The sequence below is a fragment of the Augochlora pura genome, chromosome 7 (assembly GCF_028453695.1).
Source record: "Augochlora pura isolate Apur16 chromosome 7, APUR_v2.2.1, whole genome shotgun sequence".
NCBI classification, from domain to species: domain Eukaryota; kingdom Metazoa; phylum Arthropoda; class Insecta; order Hymenoptera; family Halictidae; genus Augochlora; species Augochlora pura.
Genome location: NC_135778.1, coordinates 13,068,332 through 13,096,182, shown reverse-complemented (window position 1 = coordinate 13,096,182; position 27,851 = coordinate 13,068,332). Strand labels below are relative to the sequence as shown.

At 39.4% G+C, this 27,851-nt stretch overlaps 1 protein-coding gene across 1 annotated transcript in view; it reads right to left on the bottom strand.

The window, feature by feature from the left end:
- The window catches only part of LOC144472306 (discoidin domain-containing receptor 2), a 212,885-nt gene that overhangs the window by 14,305 nt on the left and 170,729 nt on the right, over window positions 1–27,851 (bottom strand). The window contains exons 5-9 of the mRNA XM_078185267.1: window positions 25,193–25,340; window positions 15,139–15,303; window positions 13,745–13,878; window positions 9,997–10,204; window positions 7,692–7,787 (exon numbers count right to left, since the gene is read on the bottom strand). Coding sequence (XP_078041393.1) covers window positions 7,692–7,787; window positions 9,997–10,204; window positions 13,745–13,878; window positions 15,139–15,303; window positions 25,193–25,340 — 751 coding nt within the window. The remainder of the gene's footprint in view (window positions 1–7,691; window positions 7,788–9,996; window positions 10,205–13,744; window positions 13,879–15,138; window positions 15,304–25,192; window positions 25,341–27,851) is intronic.

The window sequence follows — 27,851 nt, the reverse complement described above, 5'->3', positions numbered from 1 at the left end:
GACGAAACCCGGGGAACTCGATAAAGCGACTTTACAATGCGCCGTTACATTCTTCCAATTTTTCATGTCGGCCCGGAGACCCGTTCGGTGTTTTATCGGCCCGGCTCCGGCCGAGCACGCTCGAAACGGAAGCGGCGTCACAACGCCGGTTTTACGAGAGAAATAAATAAGCCGGCAGAGTGGCCTCGCGTGGCGATCAAGATCTCACGTCGACCCAGAGACTCCGAGACCGATTTGCTTCGATCAAGCCCGGTTTCGTTACAGCGGAAAGGGAAACGGGCCAACGGCCGACGGTGCTGCGCCGTCGTCTTCGCGATTCTCCGAGCTCTAAAGACGCTCAATGCTAAACCCCTTACAGTTCCAGAATATTTTCTCCCTTTGTTTCAGAATTTTCGACAATGTTATCATCAGACCGTGTATCTTTGCGCGAAATAAAAATCGTCCGTGTCAGGTGCAAGATCCGGAAAAAAAATGAAAATGTTTTAAGTAAATTGTAAAAATCACAAATCAAGTGAAATTGTCCTTACTTGTTTAATACTTTAAATACGTCGGAAATAGTGTAACGATCTGCTGGCATTTTTCTAGCGTATTCAAGGTTCAGTATTTTATTTAAATATTTCTTCCACTAATTCATAAATTCTATAGTCTACTTGATACAAATTGGAAGTGCTGTAATTGTTCTTAAATTCAATGGTGTGCAGAAATGACTATACGCTTCTTCAAACAAAATGACCTTTTTAAAATTGGACAGAACAAATTATACTCTTTTTTGACATATTAGATCTAGCTTAGCAGACCTCGTCTGAAATAATTTTTACAAAAACTGAAGTTCGAGTGACAAAATAAAAATATGAACGTTTTTGAACTTATATTAATGGTGTTCCGGTCATGTAAAAATAACGAAAAGAAAATACATTTATGTCGTTGGCAACTGCATTATAATACGATATTATTAAGTTCATTTAATGGGTTTAAACATACGAAGCCAGGAAGTAAAACGAGATTTATGTGTTCGAACTGTCAGCATAAATAACACGTTAATAAAATGGCAAATACCTTCGTATTTCCAACGTTATAATACGAGCGGCATCTTGTAATTAATATAAAAATAGAAAAAGAAGTAAACATCTATATGCAGAACTCAATTTTGGCTCGAATAGAGTGATTTTTAAAAAAGTAATTCGCGCTTAATATAGAATTTGAATTGTATTATATCCGAATTAAATTACATCTGAATTAAATTATATACACTATAGTAGGATTAAACAATGCGTCTTACAGAACTTATATGCATACTCTTTGTATGCAAAAGACAAAGATTAGACGCGTGTCCACTTTTGTCTTGTAGATCACAACACTACGAAATATTCGCGACCGCAACCAATATTCGAGTTCGTCTGCGGCAGCCTTTAATTCGCGGACGGTCGCGACGGCCGTTTCGAACCGGAAAAATCTACCCTTTAAATCACGCTCTTTTCCATGGATCCGAAAAAAGGAAATGGACAGGAACACGCCGGAGGGCTTTTAATTCCTTCCGCCCCTGTTCCGTTCTGCTATCCGACACTTTTTTTGCGTCCGCTTAACTTCGTTCCGGAGCCCCCTTTTCTTTCGTCCGATCGTATTTTACACGTTTCCTCTTGTTTTCTTTGATCTTGTTGCGGCATTATACGGCTATGATAATATTGATCTGTGTAAACAGCGACTCGCTTGCGGCGGACGCCGCGAGATAATTATTGTCTTCTTTCGTCTTCAATTAAGACCGAAAGAAACTGTACTTTTCTCGTTATTTTCTCCGGTGTCGTGAATTGCACGGTTGCACGGAGATTGATTGCAAACGATAGATCGGTAGACTTATCCAATTATCAGTTTTGTGGATATTGATTGACAGTCTTCGGATCTCTACGTTAAATTCTATTATTCCGTGTGAATTAATAATTGTGATTTAATTTGAATCAGATTAATTCTTTGAGACAAAATAAAAGGCTATCTCAATGAGGTCATTTTGTTATATTGTTTACAGGAAAAGCGATTGTTCTTGTAAGTAGAATCGGTAAGCGATGATCAGACACAATATAAATATATAATAATTAATCTAAATTTGCTTCTGTGGTGAAAATGACATATATAAAATCGTTAAGATATTATGTGTTCATTTTAAAATTTGTTGAGTGACTTAGTAAAACATTTTATTTTCTGCACAGAGTTTCTAATATTGTAGAAATATTCTAATTTTTATCATTCATTTGCTGTTTAATCACTGCCCTGTAAACTTGCATTTGCGAATTTCGCGTGACTTTCTGTCTTTCTTATATTTCGCTTTTTTCCTCGTTTCGAACACTTCGTTTTCGTCTGTACACCCTTTGATCTACAGCGGTCCTATCTTTCGCCCTTTTCCTTTGTTTTGCAAGGGCGCTTTATTTACGATGTTTTGCCCGCAGCAATTCGGTAAACCGGAAGAAATGCAAACGTCGAGCGACGTGGAAGGATTTGTGGACCAATTCCGTACGTCCGTGGCGTTCGCGATCTCACCTGCGCAGATCGCCGTCTAATTAAGCCGTTTCGCATTCTTCATGAACAATTTTCTTCTTCTAATTTCCCGGCTCGGCCCTATTAACTGTTTATTTTAAATCGATACCGCTCCTGTACCGGCTGCATTTCCTTGGCAATCCCGGTTAATCCACCTCTTTATCTACTCATTAAGCACCTGCAATTTCCTCCGGTATTAGGATTTACTTTCGCCTTTTTCCATCTTTTTTTTTTCCTTTAATTCTCGCACGAATTCTTCCCGCTTTTCCAATGTTCCTTGTAATTTTTTTTGCGGAAGCCTCCGTCGCTTTACGTTTAGCAACGTTTAGGACGAGTTTTTCGAAACGAAAACTAATCCCAAAGTCAGGCGAACCCGAAATTATTCACCGTGTATTATACTTTTGCGCGGAGACGGAAATATTTCCGCGGCCAGAATAAGCTTCTCCGCGGACGTCGCTCCGGCCTGTTAACTTGTTAGTGAAGACTATAATATTTTCATGAGATTCGTGGCAGTGATGGAAATACTTTGTCGTCAAAGACAGTCCCGAGTTTCCTATTTTATAGAAAGAGCAGCGCAAAGCAATTAGCGCGTGAATTTTTGAACAAAATGTTGCGCCGCACAAAAGGGATCTGGCTCTTCAAATAACCCATGCTGGCTTGAGAAATTTCGGAATTGGTTGATGCTTTCAGAGAACTATTTCTCTACATCAACCAAACGATAACCATACTTTTTTTTATTAGTCACGACAGAAATATTCATAGATATTTTTTAAACATGTCAGTAATAACAGTACTTTCTGTAATAATATTTTACTATGTCATGTTATACTTGCAGTATTTTGTTTCAACATAATATTCAAACTAAAGCTAGGTAAATGTAACATACACATCTTCATTTATAATGATGCTTCTAATGAGAGAAAAATTCAATTATTTTAAATGACAGTAATGGCGGATATTTTTCATTAAGCAAATAATTTGTATGGTTTTAATAACATTTTCTTAAAATACATATAAAATTGGTTCTATTCTAGTCATTTTTTTATACTTTCTGCATGTCATTTTTACTTTGAAGAAACGAATTTTGGCCAAAAATAAAAATAGCTCAAATCCTTTTCTAAGATCTCCAACAAACTTACAAAGTATAAAGATCATTTTCAGGTTACCAAATTTTCCTTGTAGGGTATTTCTTTCCACGTAATGTATAATGTATTTTGATTTACATTTTTATTACCATTATTATTAATAAGTCTCTGAATAGAAACCAATTTAACAATACCAGAATTATTTAAAAAGATAATACAGCTACCATAAGTGATGCCTTATGATGCCTATGTCAGTCGCCATTCGAGTGTAAATTAGATAAAGATTTTCGCAGCATCTCCATCCCACAAAACTATAACTCACTAGCACATATTAAATAAAACAGCACTCAAACCCTTCACAAAACCAGTGTCATATTCAGGTGTTTCTCTCTCCGCTAGCCGTGTTACTGTATCGTGAAAATTCACCTAACAAGTAAACCAGGCAATTATCCTCGCCCAATTCGTTAGTGGTCTCAGGTTTCCTTACTTTGGTTGAATTTTTGTTCCGGCATAGTTCTGGCGAATATTCCGCGCGGCGGGAATGTTTCGCAGGTTTCGGCCGGTGCTTTCGAGTAATCAAGTCGCTGCGTACACCTCCATTTAGGGGCGTGTGCCCCTCTTAATGCCGCGCGAGATTCGCACGCATTTGGCCCGCGTTTTATTTTTTTCGTTTTTCGCCGTCTAACGCGGCGGGTACCTTTCCGGCTGCGCCCGCGCCGAGGAACGTTCGAAACCGGTGCATTCGGTATAGCTCACTCGTTACGAGCGTGTCTAACGATGTGCTTCTTTATTTTCTGGACTGGATAATCGCGGCCGCGTGCCGTGGCACGGGGCTGAACGGAGCGGAGCCGAGCGGAGCGGCGAGAAACTGCTCGTTTATTCGTGACGGTCCGGAGGAAGCATTTAGCCGCGAGTGTGTGCCCGGACAGAGGGAATGGAAGATGAGACCCTATTGTTGTTTGGTCCATTAGGAACTCACACTTGCGCCCCGTGTCTTTTACGACTCGTGTCCTTTGCTCCTTTACCACCGACGTTTCTCTCCTTTGACACAGTCGTTCGGTTCTATTAACAGTCTTTTCCATTTCTGTTGTTAGAGATACGCTGCAAACGGCCGCCCGTGATCTTGGAATTATGCACCGTTCTTTCCTTTGATGCGAGCCCTTTTTAGATAGACTAAAACGCGGGTTTTTTTGTGGGCTTCTGTCCGGGCCGGCCTGATACCACGTCCGTGACCCACAATTAGTTTCTCTTCATTATTTTAAGTGTCGTGTATTATGAACGAAAGTGTAATGCAGTCGGAAATATTGGGTTGTTCGAAAAGTAATTTCGTTTTTTCTTGTGAAAATGAAAGACAATTTTCGTATAATGAACAAATATTTTATTAAAGTATATATTTACCATTCTGTTCCCAATACTTTTGCCATCTTTCTAGTACTCGTAGTAGCTTGATTCCACCTTCATAAAATTTTTGGTCTTTGTTGGAAAAAAATTGATCGAGGTGGTTTTTGACCTCCTCATTTGAAGTGAAGGTTTTACCGTCTAAAAAATTTTCCAGTGACCGAAACAAATAATAACGCGAAGGTGCCAGATCTGGAGAATATGGTGCGTGTGGTATTGCATCCCTTTCAAGCTGTAAAAGCTTTTGGCGAGTGATCAAACTTGTATGAGGTCTCGCATTATCTTGGTGGAACACTACACCTTTTCTGTTGATTAATTCTGGCCTTTTCTGTTGAAGTGCATCATTCAGTTTATCCAGCTCTTGACAGTAGACTTCCGAATTAATTGTTGTGTTATCTGATAAAAGCTGAAAAAAATGATTCCTTCAAAATCCTACCAAACAGACAGTATCACCCTTTTTGGTGGATATTGGATTTGAAATGCTTTGAGCCGGTTCATTTTCTTTGCACCATGATCTCTTGCGTTCGACATTATTATATACAAGCCATTCTTCGTCCACAGTAATGATGCGCTTCAAAAATCAAGTATCGAGTATCGAGTATCGAGTATCGAGTATCGAGTATCGAGTATCGAGTATCTAGTACCGAGTATCGAGTATCTAGTACCGAGTACCGAGTACCGAGTATCGAGTATCCAGTACCGAGTACCGAGTATCAAGTATTATCAAATATCAAGTATCAAGTAACAAGTATGGATAAAGTAGTATAACATAGTACACTTTGTGAAGTAAAGTACGGCAAGTATAAAAAAGGAAATGATTAAGCGCAGAGTACACGAGGGTTATAATTAAAATAAAGAGATCACCTTCCCGAATAATGGAAATCTATGAATTTTATGCGTTTATCACGCAAAATTACTATTTACAATTTGAAACAGAAGAACATTGTCAATTATTATTAATTATTAATTAAGAGATTTATTGATTGAAATAACTAAACAAAGAACCAAACTTCCGATTTATTTTTATTTTCACGCCAGAAAAAGGCAGCTTTTATTTCGCATAAATAACCGCGATCTAATTATCATTGGGTCGTAAATCAGACGTTCTACGCGACCACAAATGTAAATTCCCGTCTTTAAAAATCATAGAATCGTGTTCGAGTTTGCAATGCACTCTGCCGAGTCGATGGAATCGATTTGTTGGGGCAATGCGGCGGGATCGAGGGCTCGAGTTCTTTCCTGTCCCCCTTTTCCTCGCTTCCTCGAACGACCATCCTCTTAATCCGACTAATTGTTTACGTTACGACGAAGTTACTACGTGAATTATAAACCATCCGAAGTTTTCTCCACCCTTCCCCTCCGCCCTGTTCCGCCGGCTGGTTCGCCGTGACTCCTAATCGTATCCTCTCCTCGTCAAAGAATGGCGGCCTAGTTCCGCTAATGAAGTTACTTCCTCGGACAAACCTTATGTACTCACAAAAGCGGAGGAGGACGAAGTCAATCGCGGAGCCATTCTACCGTATAATCGGACCGAGAAATTGGGAAATTAATTTCCTGACCGGCGCACGGTATCAGCAAACAGGAAAATTAGATCGCTGCGAAACGGGGTCTCGAGGAAATGGATCGTACACCTTTTAATGCACACTTTCGTTTCTGCTTGCGAAAATACTCAACATTCGCCGACTCCTTCTTTCTTCTTCTTTTTTTTTTAGCAAACTGCAGCGAGATATTTAATGCAAAAAGTGTGACTTTTAAAGGTATATTCGAAAGGATCATTTGAATTTTTATTTCGATTTTAACTCTCCTTTTATCGGACGAGACTTCATTTTGTAAAAGATCAATTTTCTTTTCATCATTTTTAACTGCTATACCGTAGATCAGATTTACCGTACCATCACTTCAAACAATTTTTATAATATTAAGTTCTTTTACTATTTAAGAGCATTACTTAAGGCAAACCAAGGTTAGTGGATCCTGTGAAAGTGATTATTGCGATATCTTTCGGTTTTTCAACCATTTTCATACTTTGCGCGACTAGAATGACCTTGAGTTATAGGTCGCTGGATTCATCTTGAAATCGGCAATAATGTCATCGAAAAACAAATACATAGTTCCATTTGAAAAAACATCGGTGATCTTGAAATCTCAAAAAATATGACATTTAAAAAAAAACCATTTCCACCACAACATGTGCCCCCTCGAACAAAACAATTTGTTCCTCAAGCATTTTCGCGTATCATTAACGATAATGGAGATATTGCTTTGTAACACTTTATTTGCCCCACCCTGTATATCTGAAAATCAGACCTTCATAAAACATTTCATATAGCACAGAATATACATTTTGGTTCGACGATCCTCGATCTAGTGGTCTTGCTGCATAAAAAAATCTCGAGCAGGTAAGAACGTTGTAACCGGCTCCTGTCTTCCACTAAAAAGTAATGTAATCAAGCTGGTGTAAATTCGATCGGGATCATGATTCGTAATATTCTTTCGTAACACGGTAAATAAATTAGTTTAGCGTCGCGCAGTGAAATCGTTGTTCATGATTACTTAAGTTCGGTTCTTCTTCGTCCCGCGGCAGTGGGACAGATAAGAAAGATAAGGAAAGTTTCGAATGCTCCGGGTGTAATTAACTCGAGATTGATACGAATTAAATGACGCCGGCGTCGAGTCACTTACTTGTTTGCAAGTTGGGATCCACCTCGGGGTTCATTGGAATTTCTCGGTTGCTGAACTCGGACGCCGACTCTTCGGTGACATTTTCATAGGGATTGGCTGAAACGAGGGAAGCGAATCGTGGTAACTAAACAGTTGTCACTCTAGCTTAATCTTAATCTAAAGGACAACACTTCTTGTCGCAGTTTATCCGCGGAACATCTAAGAGCTTGGGAATGTTTCAGGAGATACCGAATTCGCCGTCCACGGTTCGAATGCTGTATTATTCACTAGTTTACATCGCGTTCGAAGATCAATTTCATTCGATTTGCAATGAGCACATTCAACATTATTTGTATAGGTTACCAATCAGCACATTCAACATTATTCGTATCGATTGCCAATAAATAATAGGATAGCGTGTACAGTTGTTATAATTAATCAATATCCTAGAAAATTATAAAACATAAGACAATGCTTAGCGTACACATTTTTGTCAAGAGTAGAGCATACCTTATTTCAATTTCTATTACATAAATACATAAATAAATTGAAACCTAATTATGCGTTTTTATGGCGATAACAAGAACTTTAATACTCGATTTAACCCCTTGCACTACTACAGTACTAGAATCATCTTATGACATCAAGGAAATAATCAAAATATGAAAATATGAAAATATGAAAATATGAAAATATGAAAATATGAAAATATCAAAATATAAATAAATAGTCGTAATCAACGTAGCTACGAAAGACATAATAGTGCAAGAGGTTAAACGATAAATAGTTCGTTTCTATCAATCGTGTAAAACTTGCGTTTAAGTGGCCAATCACTGTATACGCTACCCTGCCGAGTGTAAGGTTTCTATTTGCACGCATTAATTCGTACATTCATTGTTTGCCCTGCGTAGGATTTATCGGCTTGAATGGATAAGTTCGTTCCGTGAATGAAATGAAAAGAAGTTTATTCTTTTGATAAGAGTTTGTGTTCCCATGGACAAAAGCTTTTAAATATAAATACCGGTCTCCGTTCTAATTACTTACTCCTCATTTCTCGCTTTTGTGGCGCGTCGCTGGTCAAAACTTCGAATCTATTTGCTAATTACCAGAAAAATGTGTCGCCAATGATTTTCATTTCATTTATTCAATGAGAGGAACATCTATTTGAATTCTTATTCAGTAAATTGTTACGTCCATCGATTAATTGACTGCCGCTGGCAGTGTATAGTCATTACATTTCAATTATTTCACCGAATCGTGTTTATTTGTTTCTTTATTTGATGATGCAAATTAATAAAGTTCAGTAAAATAACGAACAGATGCTATTTTCGTATTCTGAAACAATATATCCAAAACGCGAATGTATTTTTGTTGCACCTTAAAAAATATTAATAACACGAAACCTATCGGTCAAAATAACCGGTATCACATTTTTATTTAAATTACTGAAATAGTGAAGAGTTCTCCTTATGAAATACGATTGAATATATTCCTCAAATCAGACGCAAATTTTTCTAACAAAAATATAGACATTGTTTAAATTTAGACAGTGTCTAAATAAATTCTATCTTGTAACTGTTCTAGCAAAGTGTCTAAATCAATTCGATCTTGTACTCCTTTTAGCAAAATGTCCACGCAAAAGCCGTGCAGTATTTATAGCAAAGTCTCTAAATAAATAAAATCAAGTAAGTCTTATAAGACAACAAATATGGGACATCTTCAGTAACCGGGTACGTTTAGTATTGAAAACTTCCGTGACTGTTCGAGGGAATCGGAGGAGAACGGACGAGACCCGGTCCGATTTTCATTTCCCATCTCGAAAACGTCTGTTTTCTTTCCACGTGTTCTCACGGGGTTCGGCAACGGCTATTCGATGATCGCGCCATTAATTCGAATGGTCATTAGGATCGCGCGATGAAATTGGAAAGATAGGTGAGCGAATGCCCGGGACAAAGACGTGACAGGCGTTAAAAGCCGTCGCCACCGTAGCCGGTGCGGCGTACGCGGGAAAAGATAATCCGGCTGTCGTTACAGTTCCGTTCATTACCGATTTAACAAGATCTCCGCGGCGGGTTCGTGATGCTTGAATGGTAATTCGGTGATTTTTTCGAAAAAAAGAACCCAGACCGACGATCCCGCTAGTGGCTCTCTAATTACTTTCTATCGCGTTAGGAAAGTTGTCTGTCGCGGGCGACGATGACGACGACGACTAAACGAGGAGTACGAACTTGAAGATTAATCAGACTATTGCATCGGCACCGTTCGCCGGGGAAGAGTGATCGATGAAGGGACATTGGACTGGGCTTGAGAGACGAGGGAAGCTTACTTCCGTCAAACGTCACTTCGCTGATTATGATCCATCGGGCGGCGAAATACAGGTGTATCTTCAAGAGCTTCCCGCGGCGCTCGTGCAGACCTATCGACACGTTCCGCGCGTTCTCCAGCACGATATCCGGTATGTAGGAGTAAGACAGTGGCTCCTCTTCGTAGCTCTCACCGTCCGGGCTGAACCAGACGTCTGCTTTCGAGAATACCTGGAGAGGAAAAGATCGACCGTACATTTGATTAAGCCTTGTGCATACAGTAGGATAGAGTTAATATTAGGTTGGGGAAAAAGAAATCCATTTTTTTTTTTTGGTAGACGGCTGTAGTGATCGATATCTGTTAAACGATCAAACAATTTCAGATTTATGCTCGTTGGAAAGGTGACTTTTCGCACTACAAAAATTCTTTTTCTGTTTTCTGTTTGGTCCATTCAGTTGCGAGCTACAGGGTGTTAAAAATGGAAGTCAACATACAGAAAATTCGGTACATTTTATAATTTTTATAGCGGTGCATATTTGACCTAAATTGGGCAATCGGAAACATGTTAAATAAAGTCTTGATGTTCAAGTAAAAATAATGGATTTCTTTCTCCCCAACCTAATATTATTATACTTATAAAACAATTATTATATAATATTATTCTTATAAAACAAAACCCCTGTTGGAGTACATAATACGAAGAGTGGTGATTACAACAGATTTCTCCTTTGTTGTCGGCATTTATTACTAAAGACACTGAAATATCCATTTCATTGTTTCTGATGGAGCATGAAAGTTTGCACAAGAAAGAAGAACAACTTATTAAGTCATTCGAAACTTTAAGAAGAAAAGTAATATCAACAACAATTCCCCTAGATTCAAGCGACTCAAGTTGGTCAAAGAAAGCTCCGACGTACCTCTTCAACAATATGTTTTTAAATAAAATTTCACGATAAGATCATCGGCATACGATATGGATCCCAAACGTACGAGTACGTTATTAGAATTATTATTTTCGTATGCATTGTCATTTTCCTCTAAACGCTATCGATCTTTGTCGGTTTTGAATGCTCTGTTTAAAACAAATTCGTGCAAGTTTTCTAATTTACAGCCGTTTTCGCGAGACTTTTCTTTCAATGTACATTGCGAAGTTACTGCAAGTTATTCGAGACTATCGTATAATGATGTAGAATTTTGAGATATTCCACCCTTTTCATTGTACTGTTTTAAAGTAGACGTCTTAGGAAGGATGTCTGCGAAAGGATGCTTTACACATGTTTCATTTGAAAGTTTGTTCTTTAATATGGCTGACAAGATATTTGAAAACCCAATTTTTCAATGAACGCTAGTCTTTGAAAGAATCCACAACAGAGTTACTTCACTATGTAGTATTAAATTTGTCTTCATAAATTTTCACATATAAAGTTAAATATGAAGTGCCATTCCGCTGAATACTCTTTCCTCTTCAACAACAAAAATCCTTCGAACCATTAAATATTCAACGTGAAATGAAACGAATGCGGATGGAAATAGAAACGTCATCGTGAAAGCTGAAACGAAGATAACTCCGGATCGGGGGGATAGGCGACTCCAAAAATGTCACTGCTATCAACAATTGTAACTCAATTGTTCGCGACAGGCTGTACGCCTCGCGATGTAGGGCACGATAATTGGCAAATTAAACGGTACATTAATTACCAGGCAGATAATACCTCGGCGCGGTTATTTGCTGCGCGCTGATAGGCGACGATGCTCCTGCGTTCGTCACAGTTTCAATTTTACGACCGTTTAAAATGCCGTTCAATTAAGCCCGCGATTTATATTAATCCACGGCATAATAATACAACAATGTGTTACCGCGGCAACGGAGACAGGGCATCGCGCCAGTTTTCGTGCGGCGTGTCCAGAGAGCCACGGGCAGAAGAAAGATGTACGCCTTAATAGGCGTTAGTTGATGGACCACTCGCTCAACTCACCGTGTAAGCAATAACCGGTACTTAAGGCCCGACTCACTTTTAATGGCGCGGCCTTTCATCCAGATGAAAGGAGATACGAGCGATCCATCCGGTGTGTATCGCGCTGACATTTCACTGCGCGAGCCCGTATCGGGCAGAGTTCAGGTCTGATTTTTCATCCGTCGCGGTTGACTTCCAGCCACGTTGACAGCCTGACTATCGGCGCTCGGTTATTTACGCCGTCGCACAGTGGTCCGGTTTCGTGAATTCAGTGACAAGTTGTTATTACTTTCGAACCATTAGAGATATTACAATGCAATTTTCACTAGAAACAATTCAAAATAATGTATTTCATATTTTATACGTATAATGTTTCATGGAATACAACCGCTGTCGAACGCTTTCGTCAGTGACGCGTGTCGCGTTCGTTTTTAATAAATATAACTTGCATAGGAACGCGATCTCTTTACAGTTATGTAAAGAAGGCTGTATAGGAAATATTGTCTTTTACTAGAACACGGAGACTGCTGCAGTTATCCTCTTTTATACAAATTTTGTACATGTCAAGTGTTACCTTGACTTTTGTATATATCAGTGTTATTTGTTCTATATTTTATTGTTAGTATTGACTGAATAAATATATCTCTTATTAGGAACGTCTATGTTTTATAATATAAAACGATGGAGCGAAAATATGAAACAAAATGAGCAGGACATCTCAAAGAGAGCGAGAAGTATTATCAGGCAAAATATTGTACTCTTAAAACGTTCAACTTAAAATGCTTATAAATGTGAGTAAATATTCAAGTAAAATATTTATTCAATTTCATTAATTTCTTCAATGCTGAGGCGCATATACCTTTGTAAAGCAATTGAAAATTGAGTAAATATCAATTTGGAAAAAGTTAACATTTTCGTTAAATGTCACTGAATTCTTTAAATCGAATTACTATGCGTTGAGGAATCTAGATGCCTCGCATTGATAATAATCGAACAGTTGAAAATCAATTAACCGTTTACTTTACCGTCGCGAGAACCAGGACATTCGTATCTCCAGGATCAAGTTGAATCGCGACGAGAAATCTAATTCCTAAGCTGCATTTTAGGTCAGATTATTGTTATAGATCTGCACGTCGATAGAGTACTATTTCTGTATAGGAAGGCTCCTAATTCGACTATAGAGTTCATTTAATCACGACAAAATTCATATTTATGGAATTTGATACGGTTTTAAGATAACAAATTTTCAGACCATGATTCTGAACGACTTCAATTACGTAAACCTTTTTTATCTGCTTTTTTTACGATTTTTAATCTCTTTCACCATTCTCAATGTTTCGTGCGATTACGACGATTTCTTCGTTTTATCTCGTATATTTGTTTATTTAGCCAAATGCAAGAAATGTATTTTGCATCGACTGTGAGATGGGGGTTCCACGTTTTCCCGCATTTTCCTGGCGATCGAAGGTATACGCGTTGGATATTCTCGCGCACGGCGACAGATTTTAGCAGGAAATATCGTTTCCAGTTAATTTCCGCGCGAGAGCGGCCGTTTTTGAACATCTCGCGCGGCATTTCGAGGCTTTCTGCCTGCGATTTTTCAATTTTTCGACCGATTGGAGGATTTCCCTGGATATTTTAAATCGCGGGGCCGGTTTAATCGCGGTCTCGGAAAATATCGGGACAACCCGACTGGGAGAGCAGGTCGTTAAAAGTTTTATCTCCTCGGTCGATCTGATCGAAAAGGTTTATGAGTTCGCCGGGGCTTAGTGGATGGGTGGGGGGTAGGAGGTATGGACTGTATAAAAAGATTACCTGAACATCGCGGGAGAAGTAGTTATTGGTGTAAATGTGCACCTCCTCGAAGATCCAGGTTACCTCGAACTCGAACACCAGCTCGACGTAGCCGTCCTCGAAGATGTCGCGCATCCAGCCGATCCAGCCCGTGCCTGCGAACAAAAACCTGTATCTATTTCGCCTCGCGGAATTGATTTACCCCGCGCGAATCGATTCCGTGCCCCCCCCCCCCCCCCCCCTCCACCTCCCTCGCCTGCAGGCGAACAAGTTCGTTTAAAGTGGATCGAAGTTGAAGCTTGAGCAACGACTGATCTATTGTTTCGCCCCGTTAATTGAATTGATTCCGTTCGGGGGCAACTTCCAGGCTAGGCGCGCGGGTATATATAGCTTTTCTTCACCGCGCACGATCCGCTCGGGTCCCCGTGTTTTGTAAAGCGACCGGGCTATAATCGACTCGAATGTTCGCGGGTGCTAAGTGCCGATAAGGAGCACCGCCCGTCGAATGCTAAGTAGCGTTCTGTCGTTCGTTCTTCCGGGGAAATGGCTCCCGATACCTGGCCTATCAATTTAACGCGGCCGCCGCCGCACCGGCGTCCACAAATTCAAGAAGGATCCGGATAACTTATTTGTGATACACCGAGGAGCATAACTGTAATATCGTCACTCCCCATTTTTGTGTATTTTGGATATTTAGAAAAAGAGAAAAGCAAGTGAAACGATAGGGTTATTTGATGTGATAATCAAAGTATTACGTTGGTACGAAGGTTGGAAGTTATTAATTTGTTACGAGATTTGTACGTTCATAGTGGTTCAACAGGTTAAAAATACTAACGTGTGGAACCATTTCAACTCTTATGCAGGATATTCTAACTTTATAATTTTTTAACTGTTCCAATGTTTTTTAACTTCTTTCATGTAAAATCGAAGATTCGTGCCACAGTTGGATCAACAGCAGTTTATTAAATGCATATTTAATATCTTATAATATTAATCATTTTACACATTGATCTCAACGTCCGAACATGAACATAACAATTTAATAAATTTCCGAGTGCTATTTTACATGTTAGAGCCATAGAACAGTAACAAGTCGATTAGAACATAGTATAAATATCTAAAAAGCAGATGACGCTCAAGAAACCAATAAAAAGAATTATTCTGCTTTTCAGCCAGACTTTCAAAGTTTTGATCGGCGTAAAGGCTCTATTCTTCCTAAGCTACTTTCGCATTGGTTAAAGCATAGGATCGGCTTTGAAAAAAAAAAGAAACGAGAGATCCCAACCAGAATCCCTGTGTCCCACGAATGACACCTGACGGGGTTAGCCGCAAGCGATATACCTAGAACGAAGATCTTCAAGATACCTTCCATTTTCGGCACTTAGCACCCTACCGCGTATCCACCCACCGATTACCTCTTCCATCTCCCATGTCCAGCCTGTAATTATCCGCGCCGACCTCGCCATCGATTAGCTGGCCCAAGCCATCGGTCAACAAGTTGTCCTGCCTTTTGCCGTCGTAGGAGATGTCGCTGAGCTCCGCCGTCGGGGACTCCGGTATGGTGTAACTGACGACACCACCTGAAACACGACGAACTTTCGCGTGACAACTTCCGGGATAATGCTTCTCCCTTTTAAAGCAAACTCGGTTCCCAGGGCGAGTTCGCGTTGTTCTTTGCTCGCCGGGACAAAAGGGATGCCGAAAGAAAGAATCGCCGCGTTGACAGTATTGTTTCCGCCGGGAGCCGGCCCGTATTGTTTCGTCAACCGGCTTGCTTTTCTCTGCGTCGTCGCGACGATCTTGCGCTGCGCTCGATCCGTTGGAGAATCTCTCGGTTGGAAAATCAGTTATTAACCCTTTGACATCCGTAGCCATTTAAACCAAGCGACGCGGAAACTTATATTCTGATTTTTCAACACGAAACAATCTTTCTCCAAATTTGATCGTATCACTTGAATTCTTTTCGAGAGGTGTTAGTGATAATTGCTAACAAATTGTTTGCAGAAATTGCAATCGGTTGAAGAAACGAGAAAAGAAAAAATTCGCATTTCTTTAACTTTTTTAGATGAATCTGGAACGAGAATTTAAACAATGAATTTCATAGGTTTTGGTAATTTATATTTAAATTGCAAATTTCATGGAAATCTGTTGACATTTTGTCATTTTAATGAAAAGGAATTAAATAAGATTGTTTAGGCACTATATAGAAATTTAATCCGATATCTTCAAAAAATTCAAATCATTTTGTGCAATCTTAAAAAAAATATTTCACTTCATCAGTGTATAATATAATATAATATAAATATATGTACACATAAATTGCAGATATATGTAGGGGATTCCAAAAATCATTTGCTATCGGGAACTGAGAGGTTCCTGAGTTCATTTCAAGTAACTTTTTCCTTAGCGCAAATGCAATCTGTAGCTTCGTTTACGAGTTATTAACAAAACACGCTGACCAATGAGAAGTGAGCACGGCAGCCGAACCAATAAGCGGACGAACCATAGTTACACTCACTGACGCGACTGCTTCGCATCAGCTTATCTCGCAATTACGGTCACTGTTTTTCTCAGAACAAATGACTTCAGAAATCCCTTATTTCCTGACTGCGACTTTTGGAGCAACAATATATTTATATGGTATATTTTAAATGTTACCTCAGAGTCGCCAATAGTACAAATAATTAACCTCTTCTAGCCATAGACGTTCAAAGGTGATATACACGTAGAAAAGCTTGCGAAGTGTACAGTAGCTCAAAAGTGTATTGTTATAATAATTATGTTGGAACGTGTCGTAAAACTAATTTCATTTTCAAGTTTAATGCTTCTGCTTTTGTTATATATCATTAATTTCCTTGCGATGTTGCGTATAGCATAGCGACAGATAAATCAGAAAAGAAGGAACAAAAGATCAATTAATTTCCGTCTGCGTAATGGTTTCATACCGTTTGATCGAATTTCAAACGTTCGATAGTGATTTAGCTATGTTAAAATATATATTCCGATCCGCAATCCCGCTCCGATGGTTGAGCCGCTATTAATAAGTTAAATTGAGCGATTGTTGTTCCCGAACTGAAGAGAGAAGCGCGATTCAACCGTCGCGGAAGTTTCAGTTAATATCGCATCTATCCGCAAACATCAAACCATCCAGAGTTATTTAAACATTTAACTGGAAGCCGTTTACGCATTCATCCGGAATTCATCAAACAGCCGTACAGCAAAACTTAGAGGACCGCTCACAAATCTACGTATTAGTCGGGTTTCGTATGCTTATAGGAATAGCGGTTAATTGAACGCGTGTGTATCAAATATGTTTCACATGCATTGCATTTCCCTCGAATATGAAAATCTCTCTTCTGCGGTTGAATTTCCCGTTTCAGTTGTAAATTACCCCTTACACCGATATCGAACATTGATGATAATATTGGAAGAGTGTAAATGGAAACACAGAGGACACGCGAACTGAAACGAAATTTTCAGAAGATACGAAGAAATTCTCATTTCCGAATAAATAAAACTGATTAAATCATTTTAAATGAGTCAATCCACTAATTGTCGGAGATTGTAGCTGTTATTACTACAACAAATGAACGTTCTCCTCGTCGGTGATTGTTCTTTGCAACATGAAACAATTTTCTTCGTCTGTAATGGCTATTTGTAAAATTATTTCCGTCATTTGCAACGGTTATTGATAACAATAAAAATTCTAGTCACATTAATTACTAAGCGCAACACATAAAGTTCATTTTCTCTACCGATTGCATTTTGAAAAATTTTCTCTAAAAATAATAACTACTCTGCAGCTGAATAAAGATCAACTTTCAATCGATTATGATTTTCTATGAAATTATTGACACAAGTGTTATTTCTGGTCTCCGCAAATTATGCAGAACCCCGGCTTCGTCTTGCGAAATTCGGCAAGCGCGTATAGACAGTTATGGCAGTGCAGTCATTAAATAGCATAGTATATTAATGGAGCTGCATCGGGAAAAGTGTTAATTGCGAGACGCTGCCGGCGAACGCTGTCTCAAAGCGAATGCTGCTCCACTATGTAAAAGAGATTCGGGATAGAGTAGTTCCAGTGACCTATAACGCGAAACTTTCGTGGACAGAAACAGGAAGAATTATTGAACAGAGGGCCGGCGTGGAGGAATCGTCAAACGAGTCACGGATATTATTACTCGTTCGGCGTGTCGAGGGGTTGAGCACTCACGGGGCGAGAAAATTAATAATGAACGGCAAAAACGACGCGGCGGCCACTTCGCTGTGTCGTGCTCGGAATCGCCTAACTGCTCTTAATATTTCACGGTGCATACACTCGCAACCGGTCCCGCATGTCACGCGATGCGGTCAAGCGAGTTTCGGCGACGCTGTTTTAAAACTGAACGCAATTTCGTATCGCCGCGTCGCGACAAAAAAACTGTCTCGGTTATCGGGCTTGCTATACTCGCATAAATCAGCTGAGTAGCCCAACAGGATTTATAGCGTTTCTAGAATCGTTAGTAACCATATTCATTATTAGACTGCGGATTTCGTGCATTCGTCGCGAAAATGAGCGTGCACTGTTCGATTTTTAATAATAATTATAGAATGCGAATATACATGAGTGAAACCATTTTTTAAATTAATAATGGAACGAAATAAAATTCGAAGAAACGAATTGCAGTAAAAAAGCGAAACAGGCTTAACTCTTTGCACTCATATGTATATATAATATTTGTTTAAGTGAAAACTTCGATTTAATTTTCAACTATGTCGTTTAGTACAATAAAACTGTTTTATCTTCTTCGTCGCTACTAGATTTTATGCATTTGGGACAAAAATGCATACCTGTAATCTAGAATATTACAAAGATTAGAAGACTGTAAGATCATTGATGCATTACGATCAACTTTTTAAAATTCTTACAGCATGAAACAGATTTTTATCTGACTCCTGCATTGTTGCAATTAAGGTCGTAAGTTTTTAATCTGTATTTTAATCTGCGCATTAGATTCATAGTCCAATTATAAGATAATATTTAAAAATGTAGATAGAAAAATAATGAACGAGTTAAAATCTATTTTATATTCGTCGATTAACGGCAAAGGATTAATAGAAGTTCTAAACGGAGTTTATCAATAGTAACGTCCATCAGAAAGTAATCGACGAAGACCCGATGCTTTAAATAAATCTTCCAATTAAGCGTAACAGTGCCAATCATGAGATATTCGCTCGGACCCTAGGTCCAGACTTCGCTCAGTAAATTATTCAATCGTCTTCTGTTCTATTTTTCACGATTACTCGATCGGGATTACCGGATACGAATTAATAATGCCCGAGGCGATCAACTCCGCGCGGGCAAGATTAAAGGACGTTTATAGTAATTCCGGCGCGTTTCATCAGTTTTAGAACCCATTAGCCCAGACACTGCCGATACTCGAGCAATTTTCTCAACGCGCTTATTAAAAGCACACCTCGCGAGAGCGCAAGGGCCGTCGTTACTGCGACTTTACCCTGTAATCCGTGGAATCCGCTAATCTAATCTACGCCGGCAATCTGCACCCCCGCGTGCACACCACACCCAAATTATTACGAAGTTCCATCGACTGTCGTTAGAGCAAATTTCCGCGAGAGTTGCCCTCAAAGGCGAAGAGTGCGCTCGTAACAAGTTTCGAAATCAATTCGCCCCGACCGCGGTCGTTCGGCTACGGGTCATTTTCGAAAGCTTGTGTACCGTTCGAGATAATTGAAATTTGTATTTTTGCTGCTTGGCCGGCTGCTTGACTGCTCGCCCGCTTGTTTGTTTCCTCGAGAAAGCTTCTCCGTTTTCGATCTTCTCCACTGACACGGAATGTTGCTGCGGCGCGAACCGATGAATACTCGCTTCGATGAATCGCTATGCAGCTCCGAGTTTATCCACCTAAGCTGCATAGTCTTTTTCTACGATTACTGGATCGCGGAGCTTTATTGTTGCTTCGGAATATAAACGCAATTCGAACATCAGGAGGCATTGTTTAAACAATTTTTCAGCATCCCCTAAATGAAACCCAAGTTTTCTTTTTGTATTCCAATTAGGGTAACGTATACAGTATTCGATGGTTTAAGAACTTTTAATACACAATTAATACGTACGTATGTATTTTATTAAGTAAAAAAGGCAGTATCTTATATTTACTAATTTTTGTATAAAAATGGTCAAGTATATGTATATGTAGGTCAATAAGTATACGCTACCCTATGCATACTATTCATTAAAGAATATAGGACAATAAAAGCAAACAACATTCACGAGAAAAGATCTGTTAATGCTATTTTTGGAGCTGCCTATGGCAGACTTTGATTTCATTTGCTATCGAAATAATTTATTATCAAATTTTCCGGACGAGAATGATTTAATGCGGAGAGAACAGATGTTTTTTCGGTTTCTAAAAACTGTGCGCAGCAAAACGACTCGGTGGCCGCGTTTCGGGGGTAATCGTTCGTGTTCACCGTCCGAGGGCACGGCATCAACGTTGTTTTAACCAGATGTCGTGCACGGTCCCCATAAATCCGGCATTCCCGCCCACTAGAGTCCCGATCTCACACGCTCCGAACGCTTCTTATAGCGTGAAACCTCTCATGTCACCCGTCTCGAGCCAACCAAACCCCTTGAATGTTTTCGCGCACGATCCTTCCAGCTCCTCGTTCCACGAGGAACGATCGCGCGCGGCGCCGTGGCTGTTCCTCCGATATTAGCGACCCAGAAAAATCATTTATGCTAATGCCAGCCATTACACTGACACCGATAAAACAGATCGGCGTTTTCCTAGGCGCCGTTCTATTTTCTTGCCGCCGAACTGTGCCGGCTGTTTATGCAATTTCCAATTTTTCTTGACGAGCGTTCGATGGCTTCGACGGTACTTCATTGTTCGCATACCATTCTAGTAAGTTTTGCATAATGTCAATTTTATAGTTTTTTAATGGACAAGCCGATTTATGGAAGCTGGGAAATGTTAGGATCCGCTGAAATTTATTTGTTACTTTTTTTTTTTAGTTACGGTCGAAATTTCCGAGATCCGAAATATAGAAAATTCGATCTTCGTTGGAATTTCTCTGACGTCAGCGATAAGACGTTGCCAGTAGGTTCGCCCTCGGCGCGTGGCTGTTCCATTGCCCACCGCGCGAAGCATGTCGAACAGCTCTGAATTGTACGATTCCAAAGTGAGACTAGTCGCAACCATAATCACGCGCTCGCATTTTACCGCATTTTCGTAACTTCCCCACTACCTCTCGGACGGTAGAGACTATTAACCCTTTGCGCTCGAAGCCACTGCCACTGGAAATATGAAATAAATCTTCTGGCTTATAGTATTTCTATCTTATGCGATAAAATGCATTTTATTAGGTTGGTGCATATGAATACTATATACTATTTATCCTGTATGGAACACTATATACTATTTAGCCCGTAAAAACTGTCCTAAATGTTTAAAATAGCGAAAGTCGCCTGGCGAAAGATCTATATTTTATAAAATTTTATATTTTACTTCATTTAATTTCGCAATTGTTTTGTACGACGTATGCATAGTTTTTGTGGGCTAAACAGTATGTAAATGGAGACAGTCTGAAAAATTCCATACTACAGTTTATTGATCCGAAAAATCAGAATTTCTTGAAGACAGACATTTATGAATTAAAGTCGCGTTGTCAAAAGTGTATTGAAACAAATGGGGCACATTTTGATTAAATTAATAGCTTTTGAAAAAAGATATGCAGTTTTGTATACTCGTTTAAAAATCCGACATTTCATATGCACCAACCTAATAGAACGATTTTCTTGGAGCTCGCACGAGCATTTTCCATTCCAGTGGCTGTACACGATATCGAGAGTTTATTTGCAGGCTAGGCATTTAGAGGGTATAGTAATAATCGCAGTAATATTGAGTGAGCTATAAGCGTGATTAGAGACATGTTATTATACTAAACATTGATTTTAAATACAAATTTTGAAACTTGCACAAGTCGGAAGAAAACGTGGCAGCTACTCTTGAGATCAACGCTATTCATTTAAATGGTATTAAAATGTCTCGAGATACTAACGACAAAGAATCAAAGATATCAAGGGTGCGCTACCATAGGTCAAAGAATGTTCGTAGAAAAACTTTAACGCGACGACACAAAGCGGTAAAAGGGAGAAACAATTCATCGAGGTGCTTTTGCAGGGAATGTGGAGATTGTTATAAATTACTGTTTGGCGGATGCGAAAGGGAAGACGTATGTAGGTTAGGTCAACGAGATAGAGACGGCCGATGCGACGTTGGAGTGTTCTCTTACTTTTATTTCATTGCCCCGAGTATTCTAAAAGCGTTACTATTGCTCGCTTTAATTAGCATTCAGATTTTTCTCCTCCTCCCCTCCTCCCCCTCCCGCCGGTCGACTTATTAAATGCAGCACCCTTCGAAAATTGTGTTTAATCCCGGTACGTGTATCGTCCATAAATATTAATTCGTGTATACATAAAATATGGGTCAATTGATTCATCGTTTGAGGTTCGCCTTATTCAGAACCGGCGGTGAACAATTTTTCTGCATTCTTTTGCTTCAGTTATTTCAGAAGAACGATGAAAAGCATACTTTATGCCGCTGACAATGGCGCTCGAATAATTTTTCGTTGAATGTGCATGGCCGACAATATTATTCATTTTCAATGCTACGCGTCTATTTTCAGGAACACTCGACATCGTCCACGTTTGACCAGATATTTAACTAAAAGAAACCTTGGGATGGTCCAAAAATTATAGACTTCTCAGAGACCAAATTACCTTCATGATAAGAATTAAATAGTTGTGCACCGTTGTTATTGCTTCTGTTTAAAAGAGCACTAGCTCACACCTTCAACTTCATATGTATGCAAGGAAAATATTCACGCTAAATGAAAATAGTGCAAGTTTAAACAAACATCTTCAATATCGAGTTAAAATATCTTTGATTGCAAAGGATTAATCTATAGTCACACAAGTGTCACGTATTTTCTATAAATTTCGATTACTTATCATTAAATGTTCTATATCGATCTCAATTCTTTGGTAGTTTTGGAAGGGTAGTGTCAATATTAAATTTTGTTAGGCGCGTATGTGCCGTCTAAAAGGGAGCCAATGCATTAGTGGCTATGGTCTATAAAAGTCGGCAGGGTGTCTTCTGTAACAGGCCCGGGGGTAATGAAAAATGATAGCCTCTTATTTCTCGTGCAAATGTTTCCCGGCCGACATTATGCATTTCGCATCGATCCTTCACGAGGTGTCGCGTTAAATTCTACATTACAGTCGCCGTAACATTTTCGTGACAACGGAGGTGGCTTAACATATCGTGTTCCTCGTAGAATCGATACTTACAAGATACCTTAGTTCTTGCCCGCAACTTTCAACGTGAGAAAAAGTGCTATCGCACACGTCGCTGGCAATTTCGTCTACATAATCCACAGCGGTGCAAAAATTTCATTCTAATTCTGAACGTCTAAAGCATATTGTGTAAAGTAATCTCGTTATTAGCGAATTATATAAAGATATGAAATAAATATTAGTCATTAATAATAATCAAATTTCTGAGAGTATTTGTTTTCAAGTTCTAGGTGTTTATAAGTTGCGACCAAACTCCCTGAAAGCAGGCAATACGTCCACCACAGTAGTAAGTAGGACAGCTGAGCAGAGGTGACAATAGTCTTCGTTGAAGATTTCTAAAGAATGTAATCTTTATCATTACATTCTTACATTTTTACTTATATATATATAGATAAGAAGAAAAACAGTAGGTTGAAAGAAATATCTTCCGCAATTAAATTAGCTTCGACCGCACGTTCAGCTGAACATAAAATCCATAATGGTCGTGTATTTCGCTTCGAGTTTTCCGTCACGCGAGTTTATAAATAAATTTCCATCTCGGTGTCAACACCTTTCAAGACCCAGAAATTCTATAAAGAACGAACAAAAGGATATCTTATCCCCCGAACGACACGAAAGCGTGCGCGCTGAAATCATTGTGCAGAACGCTGCCAGATCTGGAGCAGATGTGCGAAAGTTTCGCGAGTCGGCGACACCGCGACACGCCATTGCGTGCACGGGGAATGTGAGAAATTGCGTATCAAACAATGGTGTACGCGTTCCACGACCGGAACAGAATCCACGGTGTCGGTTCCATTTAACTTGCTTAAGTAACCGAAGTAGGTCGAAAATAAATGTACAGGCTAGTTCGAGGCCGAGATAGAAAGAGAGAGAGAGGGAGAGAGACAGAGAAACTGGCCAATGAACTAGCCGGTATAACGCTGTTACGAGCGTTAATGGGATCCAGCGTCGCAGTTGGACTCCATGGCGTTCTGGATTCCCTCGCAGCCGTCTCAGTCGCCGTTCGCGAAATTGAATGAAATTGCAATTTCGAAATTAATCGCCGGCTGTCCGGAATTTCAATCTTACATTCCCGCGGGATTGGAAATTTACATACCGGCGTTTCTTCGCCGCCGCGCTGCCCGCGAGTTTCAAATCCTGCGGAACATAGCCCGCGAAATTCGTATTCGCTGTCCCTCCACTTTCAGACATTCACAGCCTCCAACTTTTGCTAATTCGTAGTCGCCGATGTGTGGAAATTCGCGGTTTGAATTTTTAATAATTCGCAGCCCTTAACATTTACATATTTCCAGTTCTAAATTTTTGGAAATTCGGAGTCGTCAGTGTTTACAATTAATTTTCAATTTGTAGGAATTCGCAGTCCTAGTTTTTCGCACATTTGCTGTCTTCAATTTTTAGAAATTCACTGTTTTTCAATGATTAGCAATTCGCAATCTTCAACTATTACAAATTTCCAGTTCTAAATTTTTCAAAATCAGAGTCCTCAGTTTTTGGAAATACCTTTCAATTTGTAGGAGTTCGTAGCCCTAGTTCTTCGCACATTTGCAGTCTTTAATGTTTGGGAAATTTACTGTTCTTAATGTTTAACAATTCGCAGTCTACATGTTTTGCAAATTCCCGGTACTCAGTATTCCGTATACCGAATACATAGTGTATTCTGCCTATACACTAATGCTGTATTCTGTATTCTGAGTATATAGCGTTTTTTTGCTGTTTATACACCAGTATTGTATTCCGTACAGTGATTGTATACTGTATTCTGTCAGAATATAATCCAACGGAAATAATAACCAGAAACAATTCCTGTACGCGACGATCTAAAAGAATATAAAGTTTCCTCAGCGAACGTAAATTGCACGCATTATGTTTTGTCTCTTCGGAGATTGCTACGCAAGATGCTACGAACGAAGTCGTGTGAAATAGCGCGCGTTCGGCTTAATGCCCTTTCCAGTTGGATCCCCTTTGATCTATTGGCAAGTTTTCCTTTTGAGCCCGGGAGCGCAAACATTTGTACTTTTGAGCGTTCCACGAGATCGCTGAAGGTGTGCCGCTTGTATTCCCTTGTACCTCGGCCTCTGTAGACTTACGGTAAATTCATTGGTAGCACTCACCCATGTCCTGGCAGCCTCTCAGCTCGATTCGAAGGCAAACGGTGCGCCTGTGCTCGGAGTGCGGCAATACACGGATCTGGCTGGCGAATATCGGCGGGATTAATCGATGCGACACTATGGTGGATGTGTCGCTGTTCCCGGCCAGGACCTGAAAAATAGAAGCAGATCTGCTGGGAGACTCTTCTTCTCAATGTGATCAGTCGGAATATGCAGAAATACATCCACTCTGCAGTGGGACGTCTGAGACGTCGTTTCGAAATTATCACAGTACAGTAGGTACAGTACAGTACAGTAGGTTCAGTACAGTACAATAGGTACAGTACAGTACAATAGGTACAGTACAGTATAGTACAGTACAGTGCAGTACAGTGCAGTACAGTGCAGTATAGTACAGTACAATACAGTATAGTACAGTATAGTATAGTACAGTACAGTATAGTACAGTACAGTACAGTACAGTACAGTACAGTATAGTACAGTATAGTACAGTACAGTATAGTACAGTACAGTATAGTACAGTATAGTACAGTATAGTACAGTATAGTACAGTACAGTATAGTACAGTACAGTACAGTATAGTACAGAACAGTACAGTATAGTACAGAACAGTACAGTAGAGTAGGTTGTCGAATTCGTCTCGAAACAGTCTAGAATATTATCAGCTCAAAAATACTCAATTCTTAAAAAATCGACCAGCGTTCTATGTCAGAAAATTTTGAACTCATTTTAAAGCTTCAAATTTTATTTATACCATATATCGTTTATTTTCCCGTAACACGTTTTTGCATAATGTAACAGGTAAAAACCTGGACACATACTTTTCCTGGAAAATGGTACGGACTGAAACGTCGGCACATAGACTGAGCAATTTTTATCACTGCTAATTCTAACACGAATTTCGAGATTTAAACCTCTCTTCTACAACGATGTACTTTCCCTCTTTGATGTGCGATCTCTTTAGTCACTTTATAGAGCTTTGAACGAAATGTGCACTATCTGTGCGGTAAGCTCTACCTGTAAAAGATCACACGATTGAAATTGTTCCTCGTTTCTATCTCATGAAACAATCAGAAAAATCGTACATTACGATTTCTTTTGTTCGTTAAAATGCGTGATGAATTTACTTGTGACAAAAATTTTTTAGTTTCGGAAGCGTTGAAATTTATAACAATATCGCTTAAGCCTATGTCTTCAATCATTAGTTTGCAATGTGTTTTAAAAACATGGCAGGTAGGAGTGATGATCGATCTATTCCGAAGGTAATAGCTTTAAGCATTAAAAGAAACCAGATTACTTATGTTATCACTCTTTTGTACCAAATTATAATTCAAATATCGACGATTTGTCAAAAATCTGTACTTGAACGTATGAAGAGTTTATAGACCGAATATACAGTCTATATATAAATGTTAACAGAGTGTATATATATTGTCATTTTACTATCCAGTACCTGACAATTATTTGAAATTTGTACACGTTCCATTACAGTTCATAGAAACATTAACGTGTCTGAAAGTGTTGTCTCAAAAAATATCTCGTCAAATGTTTATAAATAATTTTATAAATAATCCTAAACAAGTACAGTTATATATTCATTGAAAAGGTCCGCTGTTCGAGTATTAACGGCAACCGGCTTTCCGTCGACGGATTTATTAGAGCGCGGGATTCTTCCGTTAAGGTGTATTTAATCAATGAATCGTAAATAAATTCGTGCCGGAACCATGTACCGACGATATATGTTACCGTTACCATATAATTATCGGGTTAATTGCGATAATTTAGCTGATTTAATTACACCGGTCAATTAATGTGCCCGCGACGGCCGCGAATCGAGTTAACGGTCCCCGCGACGCCGGCCGCCGCGGATTATTTTGCGCGGCCGCGGGTCACCGATACAATTTTGCGGATCTGATAATAATGCCGCGGCGTTGATCGCGGCCACGCCGATCCGTAAACGTAGAAACGACGATGAACGTGATGCACGAGCGGCCCGCCGTCACATCGACGTCGATATTAATCAGCTTAACCGAAATCTCGGCGTACCCTTGCGCCGTTTAGACATAGATCATGATTGCATCGGTAGAAGGCAATGCCGCCGCGGTTAATGCACCGTCTAGTCCTGATTGCGTAAATTATCAGTCGAATAAATCTGGATGTCACGGTGCCGTGAGCAACCTCGAATTATCGACTTGATCCGTGTAATTAAATATCACCGAAATATACCGTGCGCCGCGGCGCGACGTTCCGCGTTAGTTTTCACCCCGCCACCGTGTTACCTACTCGTTAATCCTCGTCACACAACCACCGTCGTCCTTTTCTCGCTTGTCATAAATGCGCACTATCGCTCGACGTTCATCAAAACAGTTTTAAACGTATAAAATATAAAGTCAGCTCTGCTGCAAAAGTAATAGTTTTGGGAAAAGATTTTTCTCACCATTTCTTTGAATACTTTGAACGATCTTATTTTATTAACCCTTTGTACTCGAAATTGTTGCAGCACGTTCAAAAATTTTTATATTATGAAAAATTAGATTTCAAAAATTATTAAAAGTATAACTATTGTTGCATGAGTTACGTAATTCATCTTCATATAAATACAATACATTTTGTCATATAAAATGGAAATGCTGCATGTCCGAGGAGTTATTTTAGAATTACA